This window comes from Callithrix jacchus, chromosome 10, assembly GCF_049354715.1.
Source record: "Callithrix jacchus isolate 240 chromosome 10, calJac240_pri, whole genome shotgun sequence".
In the NCBI taxonomy this organism is placed as follows: Eukaryota; Metazoa; Chordata; class Mammalia; order Primates; family Cebidae; genus Callithrix; species Callithrix jacchus.
Genome location: NC_133511.1, coordinates 3227772 through 3249125, shown reverse-complemented (window position 1 = coordinate 3249125; position 21354 = coordinate 3227772). Strand labels below are relative to the sequence as shown.

General features: G+C 35.2%; 1 protein-coding gene across 8 annotated transcripts in view; it reads right to left on the bottom strand.

Moving 5' to 3' along the window:
• DYNC2H1 (dynein cytoplasmic 2 heavy chain 1) overlaps nt 1–21354 on the bottom strand; it is a 375588-nt gene that overhangs the window by 273038 nt on the left and 81196 nt on the right. For 7 of the 8 annotated variants that reach the window (XM_078339343.1, XM_035263991.3, XM_078339345.1 and 4 more), the window contains exons 44-52: nt 20318–20469; nt 19140–19284; nt 17643–17745; nt 16987–17154; nt 8125–8255; nt 6728–6976; nt 6112–6220; nt 2445–2558; nt 1208–1350 (exon numbers count right to left, since the gene is read on the bottom strand). In XM_078339343.1, coding sequence (XP_078195469.1) covers nt 1208–1350; nt 2445–2558; nt 6112–6220; nt 6728–6976; nt 8125–8255; nt 16987–17154; nt 17643–17745; nt 19140–19284; nt 20318–20469 — 1314 coding nt within the window. The remainder of the gene's footprint in view (nt 1–1207; nt 1351–2444; nt 2559–6111; nt 6221–6727; nt 6977–8124; nt 8256–16986; nt 17155–17642; nt 17746–19139; nt 19285–20317; nt 20470–21354) is intronic. The other variant, XM_078339341.1, reaches the window with a different exon arrangement.

Sequence of the window (21354 nt, the reverse complement as noted above, 5' to 3'; positions counted from 1 at the left end):
CAAAGCTCCGCCCTAACCAGTCTCCCCTCGGTTCGCTCACATCATTTCAGCAACTCTCCTCTCAACCATTCTGCTCCAGGTGGAGTTGCCTTTTTACTGATCCTCAAAATCACCAGGCATGCTCTCTACCCAGGATATTCACCTAGAAAGCTTTCCCCATAGATATACCTGACAAGAATGTAAACACCATGAGGGCAGAGACTTCTGTTTTTTATTTTTCCCTCTACTATGTCCTCAACATACAGAACAGTGGTACATATTAATTACTTTTTTTTTTTTGAGACGGAGTTTCACTCTTATTGCCCAGGCTGGAGTGCAATGGCGCGATCTCGGCTCACCACAACCTCCACCTCCTGGGTTCGGGCAATTCTCCTGCCTCAGCCTCCTGAGTAGCTGAGACTACAGGCACATGCCACCATGCCCAGCTAATTTTTGTATTTTTAGTAGAGACGGGGTTTCACCATGTTGACCAGGTTGGTCTCGATCTCTCGACCTCGTGATCTACCCGCCTTGGCCTCCCAAAGTGCTGGGATGACAGGCATGAGAATAATTACTTCTTAATGCATGCCTCTCATTCATATGGCCTCCTAAACTAAACTATCTTTCTGCAACTAAAATACTAGCTCATCTGTAAACCATGTCTCTTATCTCAAATTACACTTCTTACTCTGAATCATGACAGATACTAAACTATACTTCTCTTATAGAAAAATAAATTAGTAATTGAGAATATGAATATCATTTAAAGAAACAATATTGAAAATTAATACTTATTCAAATGAAGTAAAATAAGAGGCTTCCAGTTAAGATAGTGCTATGAGTTCACACCTTAACTCATCCCCCTCCAAATACATAGCAGAGCAATGATATTTTTTAAGGATTTAAAAATTATTCAATTGTTAAACTACTTGCTATGATTTTTTTTTAATCTGGAACTGTCTGTAATAGGCTACTTAATTAAAGCCATAAAATTTTAAAGTATTGTTACCTCTGTGGTCCTTAATTAGGAACATGATCGTCAATGTAAAATTCCATATTCAACTAAATTATCATGAAAGAAAGAAGAAAACAGACATTTCCAACTGTAAGCGACGTTCAGTGCCACAATTAAGGTGATGTTAGAACCAACGCCAAAGAGAGGTTATGAAAATCAGCAACTTCAAAGATGAAATGTGTTTTTAAATTTGGTGATATACGGTAAACCTACCTTCTTCATACTGCTGTCAGACCAACCCTCCATCCACAACACCTGGCATTTCTTAGGCAAAGCCGGATTACTCTCGCAGTTTATCATGAAGTTTAAATTTGCAGAATCCATTATCAAGACAACATGCAAGTTTTGTTGAATTCCTAAGAAATATATTTTTTTAAATATTCATGGAAAATTACAAGGATACTAATAGAATCAGACAATCTACACATGGTCTCGGTTAAAGAGATCAAAATTTCTGAAATGAAATGGTAGGAGCTGTTTTTTAAAATGAGCGCAATACAAAACAACATTATAATATAATACTTATTTTAGTTAAAAGAACACTTACAAATTTGTGTATGTGCATGTTAAGAAAAAAGATTCAGAAAAATATCCATGAAAAATATGTGTCATAAAGTCTGGATGGTATGATTATTGCTTCATTTTTTACTTATTTCGATTTTGGATTTCTACAGTGCATATAAAACTGTTTCTATATGAATGAAAGGCTATTTAGTTTTTTAAAACTATGAAGTCTGGCACCATCTAAATAGTTCAATAGTCCTCTAAGATAGGAGGTACTAAAGTGGCACTAATTTCACCACATGAAACAAATGAAGCAAGGTAAATATTCCAAAGAACATACTTTCATCATTTCTCTTGCTAAAATTTTGCTAAGGTGTTGATATGGTTTGGCTCTGTGTCCCCACCCAAATCTCATTTTGTAGCTCCCATAATCCCCATGTGTTATGGGAGAGACCTGGTGGGAGATGAATCATGGGGCTGGTGGGGGGAGTCTTTCCCATGCTGTTCTCATGATGGTGAAGGTGTCTCACAATATCACGGTTTTAAAAATGGGAGTTTCTCTAGACGAGCCCTCTCTTTGCTTGCTGCCACCCATGTAAGATGTGACTTGCTCCTTCTTGCCTTCTACCATGACTGTGAGGCCTCCCCAGCCACGTGGAACTGTGAGTCCAATAAAACCCTTTCTTTTGTAACTTGCTGAGTCTCAGGTATGTCTTTACCAGCACTGTAAAAACAGACTAATACAGGTGTGTTTATTATAGGCCAACCTACCAGCAAGTTGTGTGTTACTTTCTAAAAGCTCCAAAAAAAGAAAAAGGTATAAATTATCAAAGAACCCAAGATTTAAGATACCTTTGCAATCTAATGAGAAAATAAGGCAAATTAAATGGTATACATTTCCCACGAACCAGAGTTTGATTTGATTAATGAATTCTATGTCACTTACTATATGTGAAGTAATTGAAGACTGGCCCAAAAAAACCATCTTGTGAAGCTTGATCTTTAAGAGGCAACAGCAAGGGCTCTAATTCTTCAAGAGTATAGAGTCCAGGAACTTCACCTATAGAAAAATATTACATTTTTTTTAATTTTGGCTATATTACACTAATCCAAAACATTTTAATAAATAATACTTTTTCAATTTTTGTATTTAAAATTCTGCTCTTATTCAATCTTTCTTTCTAAAAATAAACCTTATTTGTCTAAAAACAAACCTAATCACGTCTAGATGAGTCACAAATCTTCATCTATAGACTTCATTTGATAAAACTCAAACACCTAAGCAAGCCACTCAAAATAGTCATAATCTAGCCATCGGTCTACCTTTATAGGTTCTTTTTCCATTTTTCTCCATAAGATTTTGTACTCTGGCCTCAATAAACTTGTGTCCATACATAAAGCAAAATATTCTCTCCTCTTGCTGCCCCTTATCTTCCCAATAAATTCTTATCCTTCAAGATGGTTCTTCCCTAACTGCTATGCCCATGAGCCTTTCTTGACTATCCATATGCTAAGGAAAACACTCTTTCTCTTTCATAATCTATTCAAATATATCACTTTTTAGCACTTATCACATCATTTAATAATGAATTACTTCCTTGCCATCTCCAATTAGTCTCTAAATTTCCAAGGACAAATATTTGATAATGTTCAACATTTAACCTTAGAATATCCTTACCTAAGTATCTAGAACAAAAATATGTGTCACATAAATGAATGAATGAACAGATGAACTTGTACTAGAAATCAGAGCTCTGCTCCACGGCCTGCTACTATGCAGGCCAAATCATGACGATGAATAGAATGATGAAAAGCAAATCAAAGTTGACTCAGACACAACTTTAAGTAGTCTCCAACAAAGACTTGAAGATAGAGTGCCTGGAGTATGTCTTGTTCACGTCTACAAATTATAATAGTATTTAAAACTTGGCCCTGCATATAAGAGGTATGTAATGAATATTTGTTAATCCAATGTATTTACAATTCACAAGAAACTATAAGATTAAGTGAAAATTCCTTTGCTACATATCCAAGGCAATGCATTCATATAGAGCCCATCACAATCTGATCCCTACTTTTCTTTAGGTTCATCTAGGGGCACCAGACCACCCCTCAAGCTTGTACATATTCAAACAAACACACAGACATAAATCTGCATGATACGTTTTTCTCAAATTTCAGAAATACTAAGATATTTTTGATTCCTTAAATTTAGTAAAAAATGCCAGCTCTACCTACATATTATAAACATTAGGGAATAAGAATTTGAAATAGAAAAAAGATAAAGCCTACTGAATATTTAACTCTGAAAATAAAATGCCAAAATTTGACTCACAATTTTAACCATCATATCTTGATAATAAAGACCAATTTATCTTAAAACAATAATTATTGGGCTAGTGCTTATCTCAATGTTTGCTTTCAAAATATATATATGTATATCTGTTTCTGGTCTCTTTGTCAGCCAAAATGAACAATGTCTCCATCTAGTGACACTTTAAGCAATATACAGGAATGCGTTCCTTAAATATCAAAAGATGTTCTTTAAAACGGCAACAAACACTAAGTCCACTCAAGTACTACCACTTCCACTAAGTCATTATCCCTCAATTCTTCAACAGAAATGAATCTACCACTTGTCTAATTAGAGAGTCCTGGTCTGTATTTCTCATTTGGGCACTAATGTGTAGATATCACATATTATAAATTAAATGTTTTCTTTAACCAAAGCTGTTAAATTCTGAAGAAAATTTCTCCTCAGAGCACTAGCATGATAAAAAGCAAGTATTTATTAAAAACTGAGTTGAAGATGAGTTCATATAACTTTGTCCTTGGATGCCCACAATGATACTGTCCACAGAATTGCAACGAGTTTTTGAGAAGATTTATTTTGTATTTACATAACAAAATACTCTGGATCCAAGTTTAAAACTAAGCTACCTCCTCCCAGTCACTAACAGTGATTACTCACAGAAACCTTCTAATACACTTCAGAAATTCTTCAAAAAAAGGAAGAAATATAGAAATTTGCAAGTATCCTCCTAGGAAAACATGAAAGGGTCAGATAACACCACAGACAATAGGAAAGTACCACAATTTGCTGGGACAGAGCCACAGCAGAAGAGTAGCAACAGTTCTAAAGAAGTTGAGGTTGCAGAGAATCAATGAGGGCGTCATAATAGCCAAATGATACTCCCACAATCCTAATATAATGAGTTTAGGGTAATAGCAAATAATTTGTTTTTAGTTCTTGTTGTTTTTAATTATCTAAGCGATTCTAATGTGCAATTAGGGTGAGAAACACTGAGGAATACAAATGGACAGTGCTTCATGTTACATCTCAGAGGAAAAACAAGACTCAAAACTAGCTCAGAGGCAAAATGCGAGTAATGATTTTCAAACCATAAAATCCTGAAAACGTAAAACAATAAATGTCTCTATAAATCATAGAATTACAGATATACAGAGAGCCCATTTAGCCATAAATTTCTAGAAAGTATTTGTTTTCAGACAGTCCTCTTTCAAGTGGTATTTTTCTATTATACAGATGCATACTTAAAGTAATTATAAGTTCCTTTTTTCCTTAAAAATAATTTTAATTTCTTCTTTTAAAAAACAAGATTACTGGCCAGACAGAGTGGCTCACACCTGTAATCCCAGCACTTTGGGAGGCCAAGGCAGGAGAATCGTAAGATTAAGAGATCGAGACTATCCTGGCCTACATGGTGAAACCCCATCTCTACTAATAATATAAAAATTAGCTGGGCATGGTGGCGTGGATCCATAATCCCAGCTACTCAGGAGGCTGACTCAGGAGGCTGAGGCAGGAGAATCGCTTGAACCCCAAAGGCTGGGGTTTCAGTGAGCTGAGATCGCACTACTGTACTACAGCCTGGAGACAGAGCAAGACTCCCATCTCAAAAAATAAAAATAAAAATAAACTTTTTAAAAAAACAAGATTACTTACTACTTGATTTGTAACATTCAACTAAAGAAAGAGAATGTGCATTTTTCCAGGTTAATGAATGCAGCTATATTCCAGACACATGAAATGCAGGCACTTATGTGTAGAATTCTGTGGAATTCCATATATCTGGAATATATGTATATTCATATATCCATACTAAGGCTATACTATTATGTAGTTATACAATCAGGTCGCTACTGACAGCAAGGTGCTATCAAATTTTTGTGATTATAAATTATGCTACCTATTTTCTTACATACTAGTTATTTTATTTCTGTGAGTTAAATTCCTACAGAAAATAGAATGGTACATCAAAGATCATGGCACAGCTTTTAGTAAGTCCTGGTGGACAATTTTCTCAAAGGTTATAACAGATAATAACCCAGCAAATGTATACTTAAGAGTCAATGTTTCAGAACATTCATCAATACTCAATATTAACAATAATTTTTATGTCTTAAATTCTATGTTTTATGAAGATAGAGTCTCTCATTTCTCCTGCCATAAGCATGTTAAACATCATGTCACCTAAGTAAGAACCATGCCAAAAATCCTCCAAAACAAAGTAAGGTTTACACAAGATAATGTTACTTATAATTTTTACATTATTATTTTTATTTTATTTAAATAGAAACTATTCACTTGCCTGAGGACAAAAGGCTATTGATCATCTCCAAAAACGTAGGATATACAAACTGGTAATCCTCAAGAAGTAAAACTACCTGCTGTGCTTCAATTCCTGCAAGATGCAGCACCTGCAAAATAAGGAAAATAATTTTTCAGGACCCTTTAAGTATTTTTGGTAGTTAAAACTTAACATGATGTATGTAAAGTATGTCAGTATCGTGTTTATTTATTTATTTATATTTCAGTAATTAAAAATCAAACTTCGTCCATATAATTTGGAAAGTAAATCCAACCCATAAGTAAATACTAATTATTTTACAGCTAGGCCATTAAAATTAAAACAAGCAGATCATTTTTATCTCTACCCACATATTTCCTATGTAAATTCCATCCTTCTGTTTATCATTCATGTCTAACATCCCATAGCCTGGAGTATCTGGGTCCTAGAAATTCTAGTAGTATTCTCTTTCCTGTCTGTACACAAAAATACAATTTTCAAATAATCTTTGAAAAAATAACCTAAATTAAAATAAAGACTATGTTGTATAATAGAGAATTAAAGGCCATAAAGATGTTTAGAAAAAAAACCAATGTAATCTTAAATCAAACAAAGCAAAAGAGAGTGAGCAACTCACATGTTTGAGATCATTTTTGAACTGCTTCAGTTCATACCCTCTGGAAATCTTTGGCGAAAACAGGAGCGCTCCATGCATGTGACTGACTAAAGAAGTGATGGTCCGACGACCCACGCCACTGCGCCCTGCTAACAGAAGTGAGCCTCCAGGGAAACTCAGCACTCTATCTATCCTGGACATATACTCCAGGACTTCGTGGAAAAGTAAAATGTCTAAATTCTGGTTATCTCGTCCATAATGGATAAGACCCTTTTAAAAAATCAGAACATGTTATAGTTAATATCAGCCCTAATTCTATAATAAAAATGTTATCTAAATTAAAATATTATATTTTTGATACATTCAAGAAAAAAGGTGAAGCGACTACATATCTCACACTCAATATTTTATATATCCAGTAACCCTGCTTTATTGGCACTCTCTAAGGAAAAACTTGTGTCAAACAAGCTCAAGGGTTCATGAAAATCAGTTATTTTTGGCCACTACTACACGAGTAAAAAGGAGCATGAGATAACAGGTTAATTATAAAACTTTAAAATTGCTCAAATTTTATTAGTTATGAATCAGTGTGCATAGACCACAAAAAAAAAATCCCCAAACTCTAGGAACCAAGTGCCTCAAAAATCTTTTGTGAATGTTTGTTCTTTCGCACTGCTTGGGAATGAATCAAAAGGTGACACAGGTACCATGCTCTACCAGGGACGACATGATAGGGTGCAGGAAGGGAGAAAGGACAATTAGACTTCACATTCTGAATAACTTTCAATACTTCAAAACTTTGCAACATCCATTCCAGACAAATCAGTTTACCAGACCATGAAACAATGTTTCCTGATATAAAATCCACACTAACATTCAAAAAAAATATTAATTTTTAAAGCAATCATTTGCAATACTGTTCCTTCTTCTTGATTATAACTAAACTTTAAAAGAGAAAGAAACTGTCTCGGATAGTGCTACTCAAAGTTTCAGCAGACCAGTGCATCAGCCTCATCTGGTAGCCTGTTAGACATCCGGACTATCTGGGTCACCTAGTGACTCTGACCCTTAGGGAATGAGACCCAGGAATCTGTGTATTTTCTAATCCTCTACATGATTCTAATGCTGTCTAAACTTTGACAAGCACTGCTCCAGAGTAATTTCCTGATTAATATTAAACCTCATTAATATTTCCAACATGATACCTTTGCCCAAAATTATCTTAGATTTTACACATATCTATGTAAGTACATGTGCATCTCATTACATCTGCCACAATGGACTAAATTCAAAAGATAACAATCAGCTTTGCCTATTCCACAATCTGTCATATTCATGCCCTCAAAATCTTTACAACAAATATTTTTAAAAGACTATAATGACTAAATTCCGGTTACAATTAATGATTCATGTTATACCTTTTTAATAACATCCTTGAGATCAGCAGAGTTTAGTTTTCCAAGCGGTTTTCCATGTGGAGGTAGTGGTTGCCCTGGGGCTGCTCCTGCTCCTGAATTATGCCGAGCTCCCCATGTAACATAGAAACTATCTGCAGAAATAAATATTTTTACTTTATATGCATTACTTTCAATGAGAATTCAACAAATACATTGCTTACTAAACAATTTTAAGTTAATTAACCCAGATAAGATCATCCCCAGAAGGGCAAAGGCAAAATACTTTAAAATGTACATTGTAAGGTCAATAAAATCAGGTGAAATACAATGACTGAGCCAGGTAAGGTGGCCCACACCTGCAATATCAGCACTTTCGGAGGCCAAGGCAGGAGGATCACATCAGCCCAGGAGTTCAAGGCCAGCCTGAGAAACAAAGTAAGACTCCATCTCTACAAAAAATTTAAAAATTAGCCAGGTGTGGTGGCATGCACCTGTGGTCCCAGCTACTTGGGAAGCTAAGGCAGGAGGATCACTTGAGCCCAGGAGTTTGAGGCTGCCATCAGCCATGACTACACCACTGCACTCCAGCCTGGGCAACAGACTGAGACCTATCTCAAAAAAATAAATAAATAAAAGGAAATACAAAGACCTTCCATTGCAATATCTAACTCTACCTGAAAAGTGATGGATGGCATCACTTTGCCCCCCACTCCTTTCTCCCGAAATGAACTGGTTTCCTTCTCCCTTTCTCCCACTGTTCCCAACTGTCTGCTCTCAGTTTGCCCCATTTTTCTTCTTCCTCAGAATCTACATAAAATTTCTAAGTTAAAAATACCTCACATAAAATTGGCAAATAAAACAATCTCAAAACTCTCCTTGAGAAAGAACATAGATGTATTAACAGCAAAGAGTCCTAATGTTTAAAAGAAAAACTAAGGAAATTTTAATTGGAAAACAAAAATCCCCCAGTCTTCCCTTAAGTCTTCCTATAGCCACGTTCCTGTCACCATACAAGGAAAGTCTATTCACCATTCCAGTGAACTTCTTCCCAGCTCTTCTGGAGGCTGTTCCACCACGCATCCTTGCCACAGGCTCAGTTCTACACTTCCCTAAAATAACAACCTTGCCTTCCCCGGACCCAAGCTACTTCATGTTCTCCCTACTTTCACCAGCACATGTTTTATATTATTTTCTATCTGTACAGACTACAATACTAAAACTCTTATTTGGGAATAACAATACAGTCATAATCTCCAAATCTAAATCTTCTTTGCAATCATGACCCCAACATGAGCTTTGTGAATCTCTTCTTTTGCACTTGGATCTACATAACTCTACTTATCATGCCACAGCTACCAGTCCTTTTCAGTTTTCTGCTTTATCCCTTATATACTGATATTCCCTGGGGTCCAATTTCAGCCTTCTAGTCCCTTAATTCTAAAATTCTCCCCAAATCATTTCATCTTTTTTGTCAATTAAATTATCAACTATTTATATACCAAAAGCTCACCTACTTCTTATCTCTAGGCAAAACTCCTACATACTAGGCTAGTCCTGTATTTCCAATTGCTTAGTAGACATATAATTCATGCATTTATTCACTCAATACTTACCTATTAAGCACCCATGTTTACACAAGGTATTTTCTGCTTGAGATAAGTATTGAGTAAGACAAACATGCTTCCTATCTTCATAAATGATCAACTCTATGTAGATTTCCAAAAGACACTAAAAAGGATTACAAACATTCGAACACATGCACAAAACTGAACTATTATCCTCACATCTCATCACTTCTTACCTGGACTATTGCACTGGCCTCTCACCTTATACCCCTGCTGTAAGTCTCTGCATCCTCAAGTACATCCTCACTGCTACTAGAGTAACACATATGAAAACAAAGCCTGATTGTGCCACACCACTCCAATATTACATATAGCTTTCCATTTCCTAAAACAAAATAAAACACCAAACTCCGAATGATGGCCCTCTACAATCTGGCTTCTCTGGCTGCTTGAATCTTCTATCTGCCTCTGTACCGTATACTCCAGCTTTCTCAAGCCTCGTTTCTTTCTTGTCTGGAATATGCTTTAAAACTTAGGTATAAACTAGGTATAAATCTAACACAACATGTATAACACTTGAATGCTAAAACTACACAACCTGATGAAAGAAAGCAAAGATCTAAATAAATAGAGGGTTTAAATAAATGAAGAAAATGGGAAGACTCAACAGAGAAAAGATGTCTATTTTCTCTCAACCAATATACAGATTTAAGCAATTCCTATTAGAATCTCAGCAACATTGTTTATGGATACAGAAAATATTATTCCAAAATCTATATGAAAAGACAAAGAAACAGAAATAGCTAAAATAATTTTGAGAAAGAATTCTAAAGTAGGAGGAATCAGTCTAAACCAATTTCACAATTTTTATAGTAGCTAATCAAGTCAGTGTGGTACTGGCAGAAGGACAGATTCATACATCAATGGAGAACCCAGAAATAGACCCACATTACCAATTTTTAACATAGCTGCAAAAGCAATTCAGGCAGAAAGATTATAGATAGCCTTTTCAACAAATGACGCTGGGCAGAAAGATAGCCTTTTCAACAAATGACGCTGGGCAGAAAGATAGCCTTTTCAACAAATGATGTTTCAACAAAGAAACATCCATAGGCACAAAAATAAACCTTGGCCTAACTCATTCACATTATAGAAACTGACTCACAATGAACCACTGATTCAAATGTAAAACATAAAACTATACAACTTTTAGGGAGAACACAGGAGAAAATATTCAGAATCTATGGCTAGACAGAATCCTTAAACTTGACATCAACAGATCCATACAATGAAAAATGATAGGTTAGGCTTCACAAAATTATATAAAAACTTTTTTTATTATCTGTGAAAGACCCCGTTAAGGAGATGAAGAGATAAGCTATTGAGAGGTAGAATATATTTGCAAACCATACATCCAACAAAGGACTGATATCTCTGATATATATATATATATATATTCTCAAAACTCAACAGTAACAAATCAAACAATTGCTGGGCATGGTGGCTCACACCTATATTCCCAGCACTTTGGGACACCAAGGTGGGTGGATCATTTGAAGTCAGGAGTTCAAAACTAGCCTAACCAACATGATGAAACCCAGTCTCTACTAAAAATACAAAATTTAGCTGGGCAAGGTGGTGCATGCCTGTAAATCCAGCTACTCGGGAGGCTGAGGCAGAAGAATCACTTGAGCCCAGGAGGTGGAGGTTGCAGTGAGCAGAGATTGTGCCACTGCACTTCAGCCTCAGAAACAGAGCAAGACTCTGCCTCAAAAATATATATATATATGATTAGAAAATAGGTAAAAGACATGAAGACATTCCATCAAAGAAATATGCAAACAGCAAATATTACACGAAAAGATGTTCAACCTCACCAGCCATTAGCAAACTGCCAATTAAAGCCGCAATGACATATCATATCTATAAACACTCAAATGAATGGCTAAAATACGAAATAGTGACAACACCAAATGCTGGCAATGACATGGAACAATATTTCTGTGATAAACAGTCTGTTAGTTGCTTAAAAAACTAAGCATGTAAGTATTACACAATCCTGCAATTGCACTCCTGAGCATTTATTCCAGAAAAACAAAAATGTACATTCACACAACACCCTGTACAAGAATACACACAGCAGCTTTATTCCTAATAGCCAAAAACTGAAAACAATCCAGATATCTTTCAACAGATGAAAGGTTAAAGAAATAGTAGTATATCCATATGACAGATTAAAAAGCAATAAAAGGAAATGAACCATTGAAATACAACAATCTGCAGGTATCTCCAGAGAAATACGTTGAGTCAAGATAACTTTCTTGAAATGACAAAATCAAAGAAACAATGGATTAGTGGTTTCCAGGAGATGGGAGAGAAGTGAGTATGGCTAGAAATGGCTAACGTTATAGATCCTGTGCTGATATAACTGCTCTGCATCTAAACTGTATAAATGTCAATATCCTGGCTGTGATGCTGTAATCTGGCCAGATAATACCATTAAGGGAAACTACGTAAAAGGTAGATGTGTTCCCTCTGCATTAATTCTTATAACTGCATGTGAATCTATAATTATCTCAAAAATAAAAAATTGAATTTAACAGTTAACTCCCACTGTTTCAACTCAGCAGTCTTAAAAAAAAAAAAAGGTTCTAAGTAACTTTGTAGAATTGATCTCCACCTCTTCTACAACCCTACTATCCAACATTTATCTCAAACACACTCAGAAAAATTATATTAATTATAAAACATTCCATATTCCATTGTAATTATCATTTTAATCATCTACTTTCACAAACCTTTGTGGCATCTAACTACACTAACAATAGTTATCATTGTAAGCAAAGATTTTTATATCTGTTTCTGTCATTAGATGACAATCTTCTTAAGGCCAAGAATGTATCCAGTTTATTTTTATGTTTCCAGAATTAAATTTTTCTTAATTAGCTATTCTTTTTTTTTTCTTTTTGTCTTACTCATTAAGATAAACAAAAATATAAAACAACATTTAGGTAGGAACTACACTCCTTGGTCAATGACATGAGTGACTTGAATAGTAATCAATCATTTATTCACAGTCTGGATTTTGTGACTCTGTTGACTCATAAAATTTATAGTAAACTTACATATGTATACAATGCATAATATTTTCTTTCAAAGAGTTTCAAGCATTTCCAGCACACCATGTGTACACGTGTCTCATCAGAGCTGATGATAACTCTTGGCTAAGAAAATCTGAACAGGCATGAACCACCGTGCCTGGCTAATTTTTTTTTTTTTTTTTTTTTGAAAGAAAGAGAAAAAGAAAAGGGGAGAGAGAACAGGAGTCTTGCTCTATTGCCCAGGCTGTAATGCAATCTAAAAATAGGTACTAAAAACCTCTTTTATGCCAATAGTTGTGCTTAACAGCAGAGACAGGAAGGAATAAGGAAAGAAAATAACAAACAAACAGCCAACCAATGTTTCATTTAAGTCTGTAAAATGCTATGCAAATGCTTAAGAGTAATTTGCTTCCAATTATGTGGTCACTTTCAAAATAAGTGTAATGTGATACAGAGAAAAATGTATGTTCTGTGGACCTGGGGTAAAGAATTCTATAAATATTCACTGAGTTTACTTGTTCCAGGTCTGAGTACGAATCATAGATGTCCCTGTTAATTTTCTATCTCGTTGATCTGTCGAATATTAACAATGTGGTGTCAAGGTCTTCCGCTATTATTGTGCGGGAGTCCAAGTCTCTTTATAAGTCATTAAGAACTTGTCTTATGTATCTGGGTGTTCCTATATTGGGTGCATATATATTTATGATCATTGACTCCTGTTGTTGCATTGATCCCTTTACCATTATATAATGTCCTTTGTTTCTTTTAGTCTTTGTTACTATTAAAGTCTATTTTGTCAGAGATGAAAGTTATGACTCCTGTTTTTTTGCTCTCCATTTGATTGGTAAGTCTTCCACCAACCCTTTGAGTCTTTGTGTGTCCTTGCTTATGAGATGGATCTGGATATAGCATAGCGATGGGTTTTGACTTTTTATTCAATCTGCCTGTCTGTGTCTTTGATTGGAGCATTTAATCCATTTAAATTTAGGATTAATATTGATATTTGTGAGTTTAATATTGTCGTTTAATGCTAGCTGGCTATTATACCCATTAGTTGATATAGATTCTTCATTACGGAGATACTCTATACCTTTTGGTAAGTTTTTGGGATGACTGATACTGGTTGTTCCTTTCTGTGTATAGTGCTTCTTTCAGAAGCTCTTGTAAAGCAAGCCTGGTGGTGATGAAATCACTGAGTGCTTGCTTGTTCATGAAAAATTTTATTTTTCCTTCATTTATGAAGCTTAATTTGGCTGAATATGATATTCTGGGTTGAAAATTCTTTCCTTTGAGGATATTGAATATTGACCCCCACTCTCTTCTAGTTTGTAGGGTTTCTGCTGAGAGATCTGCTGTGAGTCTGACAGGCTTCCCTTTATGGGTGACCTGACCTTTCTCTCTAGCTGCCCTTAGAATTTTCTCCTTTATTTAACCCTGGTGAATCTAGCGATTATGTGTCTTGGGGTTGTTCTACTCGAGGAATATCTTTGTGGTGTTCTCTGTATTACCTGGAGTTGAGTATTGTCCTGCCTTACTAGGTTAGGAAAGTTTTCCTGAACAATATCCTGAAGAATATTTTCCAGCTTGGATTCATTCTCTTCATGACATTCAGGTACACCTATCAAACGTAAATTAGGTCTTTTCACATAGTCCCATATTTCTTGGAGACTTTGCTCATTCCTTTTTACTCTTTCTTCTCTAATCTTGTCTTCTCATTTTATTTCATTAAGTTGTTCTTTGACCTCTGATATCCTTTCTTCTGCTTGATCAATTCAACTGTTAAAATCTGTGCATACTTCGCGGAGTTCTCATATTGTATTTTTCAGTTCCAGTAATTCACTTATATTCTTCTCTAGATTGCCTATTCTCATTAGGATTTCATCAAACCTTTTTTCAAGGTTCTTAGTTTCTTTACATTGGGCTAGAACATGTTCTTTTAACTCACAGAAGTTTCTTATTATCCACTTTCTGAAGCCTAATCTGTTACTGGAATGCACTCATTCTCCATCAGGCCTTGTTCCCTTGTTGATGAGGAACCGTGATCCCCTGTAGAGGGAGAGGCATTCTGATTTTGGGTATTCTCAGCCTTTTTACGCTGGTTTCTTCCCATCATTGTCAATTTATCCACCTGTCATCTTTGTAATGATTGACTTTCAAATTAGGTCTCTGAGTGGACATCCAACTTGTTGATTCCCAGTGCTGGAATCTGAGCAACCCACCACACCAGCTAAAACAGCGGTCAAAGATTCGTGGTGCTTTTCTGCCCAGGAATCTCCGGTCTGGCTTCCTTGTTGAGTCCCTTTTTCAAGCAGCTGAATAGGCAACTCTGCCTTCCCGGAGCTCCAAACATCGACCAAAAAGGGAGCCAGTCCCATTTACTCTGCACCAAGAACCACGCACAGACCACAAGAGTTGCACTGGCAACCCGTGGGGCTCCTCTGCTGGGAACCTCCTGGTCCGTGAGCAAAAAATTCGTCTGAAAGCGTGGCGTCCTCTCTTTCTCTGCGCTTTCGCTGGGAGCTACAATCCTGAGCTGCTAGTAATCAGCCATCTTGGATCTCTCTTAGCTAATCTTTCAATATGTGAAAATCCTATATGCCTAGATATAATACGTCTAACCTGTATTTTTAAAGAAAGCCCTTCACTGAAGAGGAAAATGCCAAAAAAGGACATATTTTATTTACTGAGTCTTACATAAGAGACTCTGAAAGATACCAAACTCTTCAGAGGTTTCAGACAATTAGGTGTCAATACTACCTTAGGCCTGAAGAATATGCCACTTTCTTTGCAAAAACAGACCGTATTGACTCAATTTTCAGAATGAGAAAAATGGCACCACTTAAGAACCTAAGCCTCTCCACACTAAACCATGCAAGCTACAGACCATAATGACATAAACCTTCAATCAAAGTTAAGAAAACTCTGTACTATTAATATTATCAGGCTTCTCTCAACATTTCATCCTTCCTGAAGTTTTTCTTAAACTCATTTCCTGATTCAAAAAGTCAGGAGAACCTAGAAGATTCCTTCTGTCAATCTAAACATCTTTCCTACCTTTAAGGTTCTCTTTAGGATATGTAGTCACGGATCTCAAACCAATATCAAATCTACAAAGGTACAATATACCAAATGTGTATGTTGGTGTAGAATTAATTGTGGTTTTGCCATTAAAAGTAATTGGATAAAATATATTTGTTATATAAAATATTTTTGAAGCCCAGCTTTTTTTTTTTTTTTTTTTTTTTTGAGACGGAGTTTCGCTCTTGTTACCCAGGCTGGAATGCAATGGCACGATCTCAGCTCACCGCAACCTCCGCCTCCTGGGTTCAGGCAATTCTCCTGCCTCAGCCTCCCGAGTAGCTGGGATTACAGGCACGCGCCACCATGCCCAGCTAATTTTTTGTATTTTTGGTAGAGACGGGGTTTCACCATTTTGACCAGGACGGTCTTGATCTCTTGACCTCGTGATCCACCCGCCTCGGCCTCCCAAAGTGCTGGGATTACAGGCTTGAGCCACCGCGCCCGGCCGAAGCCCAGCTTTATCCTCTGAAAAAATAAGCACATTTTGTGGCCTGACAGCAGTTTTATTAGAAAATATTTTCATATTGTAATTTTCTTTTAACAAAAAGCCCTCTCACCAAGTTGACTTTCATATTACATACATTAACTCCCACGGTAGTTTTCAAAATGCAGACTGGTTAGTAAACAGTAGTCCTTGCAAATGCAACACGGCTGCTTTGACTGAATGGTGTTATGCTTTCTTTACAATGACAATAGAGGAGGATGTAACAAGCATATGTTAAGTTCTATGCTAATGACACTATAGGTAGTGACAGGAATAAGAATGGCCATTGCTCTTAGGTAAAAAGTCATAACAATCAAATACAGATTTTCCCAATGATCTTCATGTTTTATATACATGTAACTGTTTTTAAAAAAAAAAAAACTTTTATTAAAATAATCTTGCATTGCCAATGTAAAACAGTATGGCCTGAACTCCCTTCTTCTAAGAAGAAAATTATTGCCATTATATTTTGTTTGAAAAATGATTGCTGAAATCCAGCAAAAAAGCCTCAGCAGTACCTTATCAAAAATTTAATATTAAAATTATTCAAAGTTTTTATTTGTTTAGAGCTATAAAATCATGCTGCAGATAAGAAAAATAACTCTAAAATCCTTATAACAGTTCTATATTTGCATAAGCTCTATTATATTACCTGACATATTGTCTAGTATGTCTGAGCCCCAATCTGCTTGAAACACTGATGTTAAAATGATGTCAAATAAATGAAGTTCCTTTGCACCAACAATTTTGTCACGAAATAAGCGCCGTGCTTCATATGCTACAATTTCTAACACATAATCTAGTGGATGGTTTGAGGATCCTGGAAAAGGCAAAATTTTATGTAATTGTAATAAAATGATTTTTAAATAATCTGTTTAACATAATATTAGAAAGAAATAGCAGGCATCTACATACCATAATTTTGGCATCAGATAAATGGAAGAAAGGAAAAAAAGTTAAAATTCATTTTTTTAGTAAGTTGGTACATGTTTGTCATCACTTAAAGGCTACATTAAATCTACATCTCCAGCTGCTCAATGAAAATAATTCCAGAAAGTATACTAAATATGTTTAAGCTCAAAAATGATGATTTCATTTTCCCAAAAGTAAGTTGTAATAGTGACAATCATACATAGTTTGGAAGAAGAAATATAATTTTAATAGTAATATTTCTATTTAATAATATAATTTGTGATATAATACTCATTTAACTTATCTATTACAAATACAATCTATAGCATAAATGTGCACACACACACACACATACACACACACACACACAAACAGATACACACTAGCAAAACTCACCTCCTTCTAAATCATATCTAAATAAGCCAAGAACCCATTGGGTAAGAATGCAAGGAGTAAAGAAATAGTGACTATAATCATCAACTGTAAATTTGGCCCGCACCTGAAAAAGAAAATACAATAAACAATCTTTCTACTGTCTTAAATATATAATCATGTTGTAAATTTTTCAGCCACCTTAGACTCAGAGGAATACCACTTTCTACCTGTGCATGGAACTGATTTTCAATATAATTGGCTTTATTAGTTATCTTTATATTATATTTTATGCACTTAAAACATTATTCTAAGAAGAGTTCGTAAACTTTAACAGATGGCCAAATGTTGTCCATGAAAAAAAAAAGGCTAAAAAGCCTTGCTGAACATAGCAATTCAATAAAAACAAACCTAACCTTTAAATATGATGATTTATTTAACCTTTAAATATGATGAAATATGCAATTTCAAGGTACTTGCAGGTCTAGGTAAGACCCATTTTTTTAATGCTGGGAACCATTACAACAACTTATGTTCAAGAATTCACTGAACAAATCAAAGTACCTCTCTTCAATATACAACCAACCTGGAAAAAACCTGTCCTTTCCTCTCTACAGACAAGGCCAATACTCTTATTCTGATCGTGATTACTTAACATCTTTATTTTTTAAGAAAAAAAGGAATTTCTTCCTTTTAAACATATCTCCACTTCTACTCCAATATTATAAAAAGCATCTTCCACAAACATGTCCATAACTTGTATATGCTATTCCCTTTATCTAAGAAGACATTCTTTCACCTCTAGCTACTTGGTGAGTTTCCATTATTCAAAACTCAGCTCAAACTTCACCTCCTTAACAACTACTACATAGGACAAAGTTATTTACTCTTCCTCTGTGCTAACTCTGTAACTTGGACAAAATGTTATTGCTACATTTATTACACTGCATTAATAGTTTGTTTATATAACTCAGTCGCTCATTAGACTGTGAACTTTCAGTGAAAAGACACTAAGTCATCTTTAGATCCCTAGGACTGCCACTGGCAAGAAAACGTGCTCCAAATGTTTTGTGCATCCTCAGTGCCCGCTTTCAAGTATCTTCCCTATTTCATCTAGGAAGAATACTTTAGACATTTCCTCACAGTTAGGAAGAAAGAAAGAAACATCAAAGACTACTCTCAGGTTTGAAGCCTGGAAGACATAAACTGATAAAGGTCAGGAAAAAGATCTGGTTTTGGAAAGAAGATAAACTCAATTCTAAATATGCTAAATTTGAGCTGACAGCAGAATAACCAACTACCACAAATTCATTCACTCAACAAATATTGAGTGCCCATTAGTAACTGTGCCATGGAAATAACAGTGAATGAGGCACACACAGCACCTGTCTTCACTCTCTAGGAGAAAAGTCCAATAAACAGGGAAGTAAAGCCTGGGTAGCAACACAGAGGTCGGAATTAAAAGTGGACCTTTAGGATGATAATAATAGGCATGAAAGCTAAATTTAGATCCATATCTACCTGTTCATACACTTGTACCATAGATCCTGCTAAAAGATAAATTTTTGAAGAAGAACCCCAAATAGAATGATTCTTCAGATTTTTGTGTAGAACTGGTTCCAGATATGCTCCATAAATCGTTTGTAACTGCTCTCTTTCTGGGTGACTATAAGAAGGGCATATAAGAAGAAAGCTGAAATAAATCAATATTCCAAATGATTTCAATGTTAAGTTACAGCAGTGGTTTTCAAACTGTGCTGCTCTCAGACCTACATTATCTCCAAAGCTTACCCAGGGCTGAAGACTAAGCGCATCACCCCCATCCATTCTCATTTCAACCAAATGAGATCCCGAAATATCAATTGTCAAATATCAGAAAGTGTTAGAGCACACACAAGAAATTATTTTAAAACATAATTGTTTAAAAGCCACTAATCTTTACAAAAGACCAAAAGGAAATTTTATTTTCCAAAAACACTTCTAAGTTACATAAAGTCTGTACACAGGGCAGTAATCCACCTTAGAACTATAAAAGTAAAACTAATACAACAAATAAAATCAATCCCTTTCTGCCAAACCAAACTGTATTTCAATCTGGTTTAATGGCAGCAGGAACATTTCCTGGAAAAAATAATGCTAGTTGATGGAGTACAATCAGCACGGAAGTATACAAATAAGGTTTTGTAATATTCAGATATTTGCAATGTAATATAATGTATATTAAATATAAACAGAGGAGATATTGCCATAGTCTCTGTAACAATTATGAACCATGGAGATAAGTTAGCATAATGTCATCAGCCATTAAAATGACCTGATTCTCCCTTGTTCAGATTCAAATTCTCTTTTTGTTATCTTCATAAATTTGATAGTATTTTTGTTTTATGAACTGCATAAAACGTTTAAATCTAAAATCCACCATTCAGATTCCTGAGACTGACATTTTGGGACAGACTACACAAAACAGTTTTGTTTTATTTCCTGTCACACTTCTCATAAAAAGGATGCTTTAATTAAAGCTTTTATCATCCTGAATTATTGCCTAAATTTTGAGAAGGGTAGGAAAAAATATCAGAGCTTAAGTTTGACCATTTTTATATTCTACATTTTACAGTATTATTAACAAATACCTTTAATAAAATTCAATTATATATGATATCTTCCCAAATAAAAGAAATCTGAAACCCAAAGATACATACTCTATGGAGCAAAGACGAACGATGGAAGTAAATCTTGTGGTAAGTTTATGTCTTCCCAGTCTTCCTCCAGCTGACATAGAAGCCACAATTTGAATATTTTCTAGACCAACCCATTCCAAATTTTCATCATAAAATCCTTGATATGTCAACACCTATTTGAAAATAAGTATATTTTAAACATTTTATACCCAAGCTTTCCTAATCATGATGAAGGATATTTTTGCCTAAGTTTCAATTATTTCCAAATGCAATCATCATCTACCTGACTCAAGAATTTAACATTAAAAGATATCTTGGCCGGGAGAGGTAGCTCACGTCTGTAATCCTAGCACTTTGGGAGGCTAAGGCAGGCGGATCACCTGAGGTCAGGAGTTGGAGACCAGCCTGATCAACATGGAGAAATCCCATGTCTACTAAAACTACAAAAAAATTAGCCAGGCATGGTAAGGCATGCCTGTGATCCAGACTACTCAGGAGGCTGAGGCAGGAGAAAAGCTTGAACCGGGAGGTGGAGGTTGCAGTGAGCTGAGGTCACGCCACTGTACTCCAGCCTGGGCAACGAGAGTGAGACTGTGTCTCAAAAGTAAAAAAAAAAGATATCTTGAATTTTTATATCACTGAAAAATAATACTGTCCAAATCTCTGTGTTCTATGAATGTTAGCTAAAATATCTTAGTGTTTAATATGCTTTTCTCTCTAATAAACACTAAAATTCTGATGGTATTATAAATCAAGTAGCAATTAGCCTAGAAAATGAAAGTATCAGAAAAAATATGAGAAAAATATTTTGGCTTTTTTTCTGTAAATATTTATTCGTATTCTACAGTTACACAGTAAAGCTAAATTTGGACCTGTATCATAATAAACTACGAATTTAAAGTTCCTAATGTGATGTAAATAACATAAAGAAAAAATATATATTACACTGATTCAGGATATGTGATCTCAAATCCTTATAAAGGCAAAATGGAGACTAATGGGTTAAAGCAGCCAGGAAAAAAAAAAACCGACCAAGTCTAACTACTGTTGGAAGAATC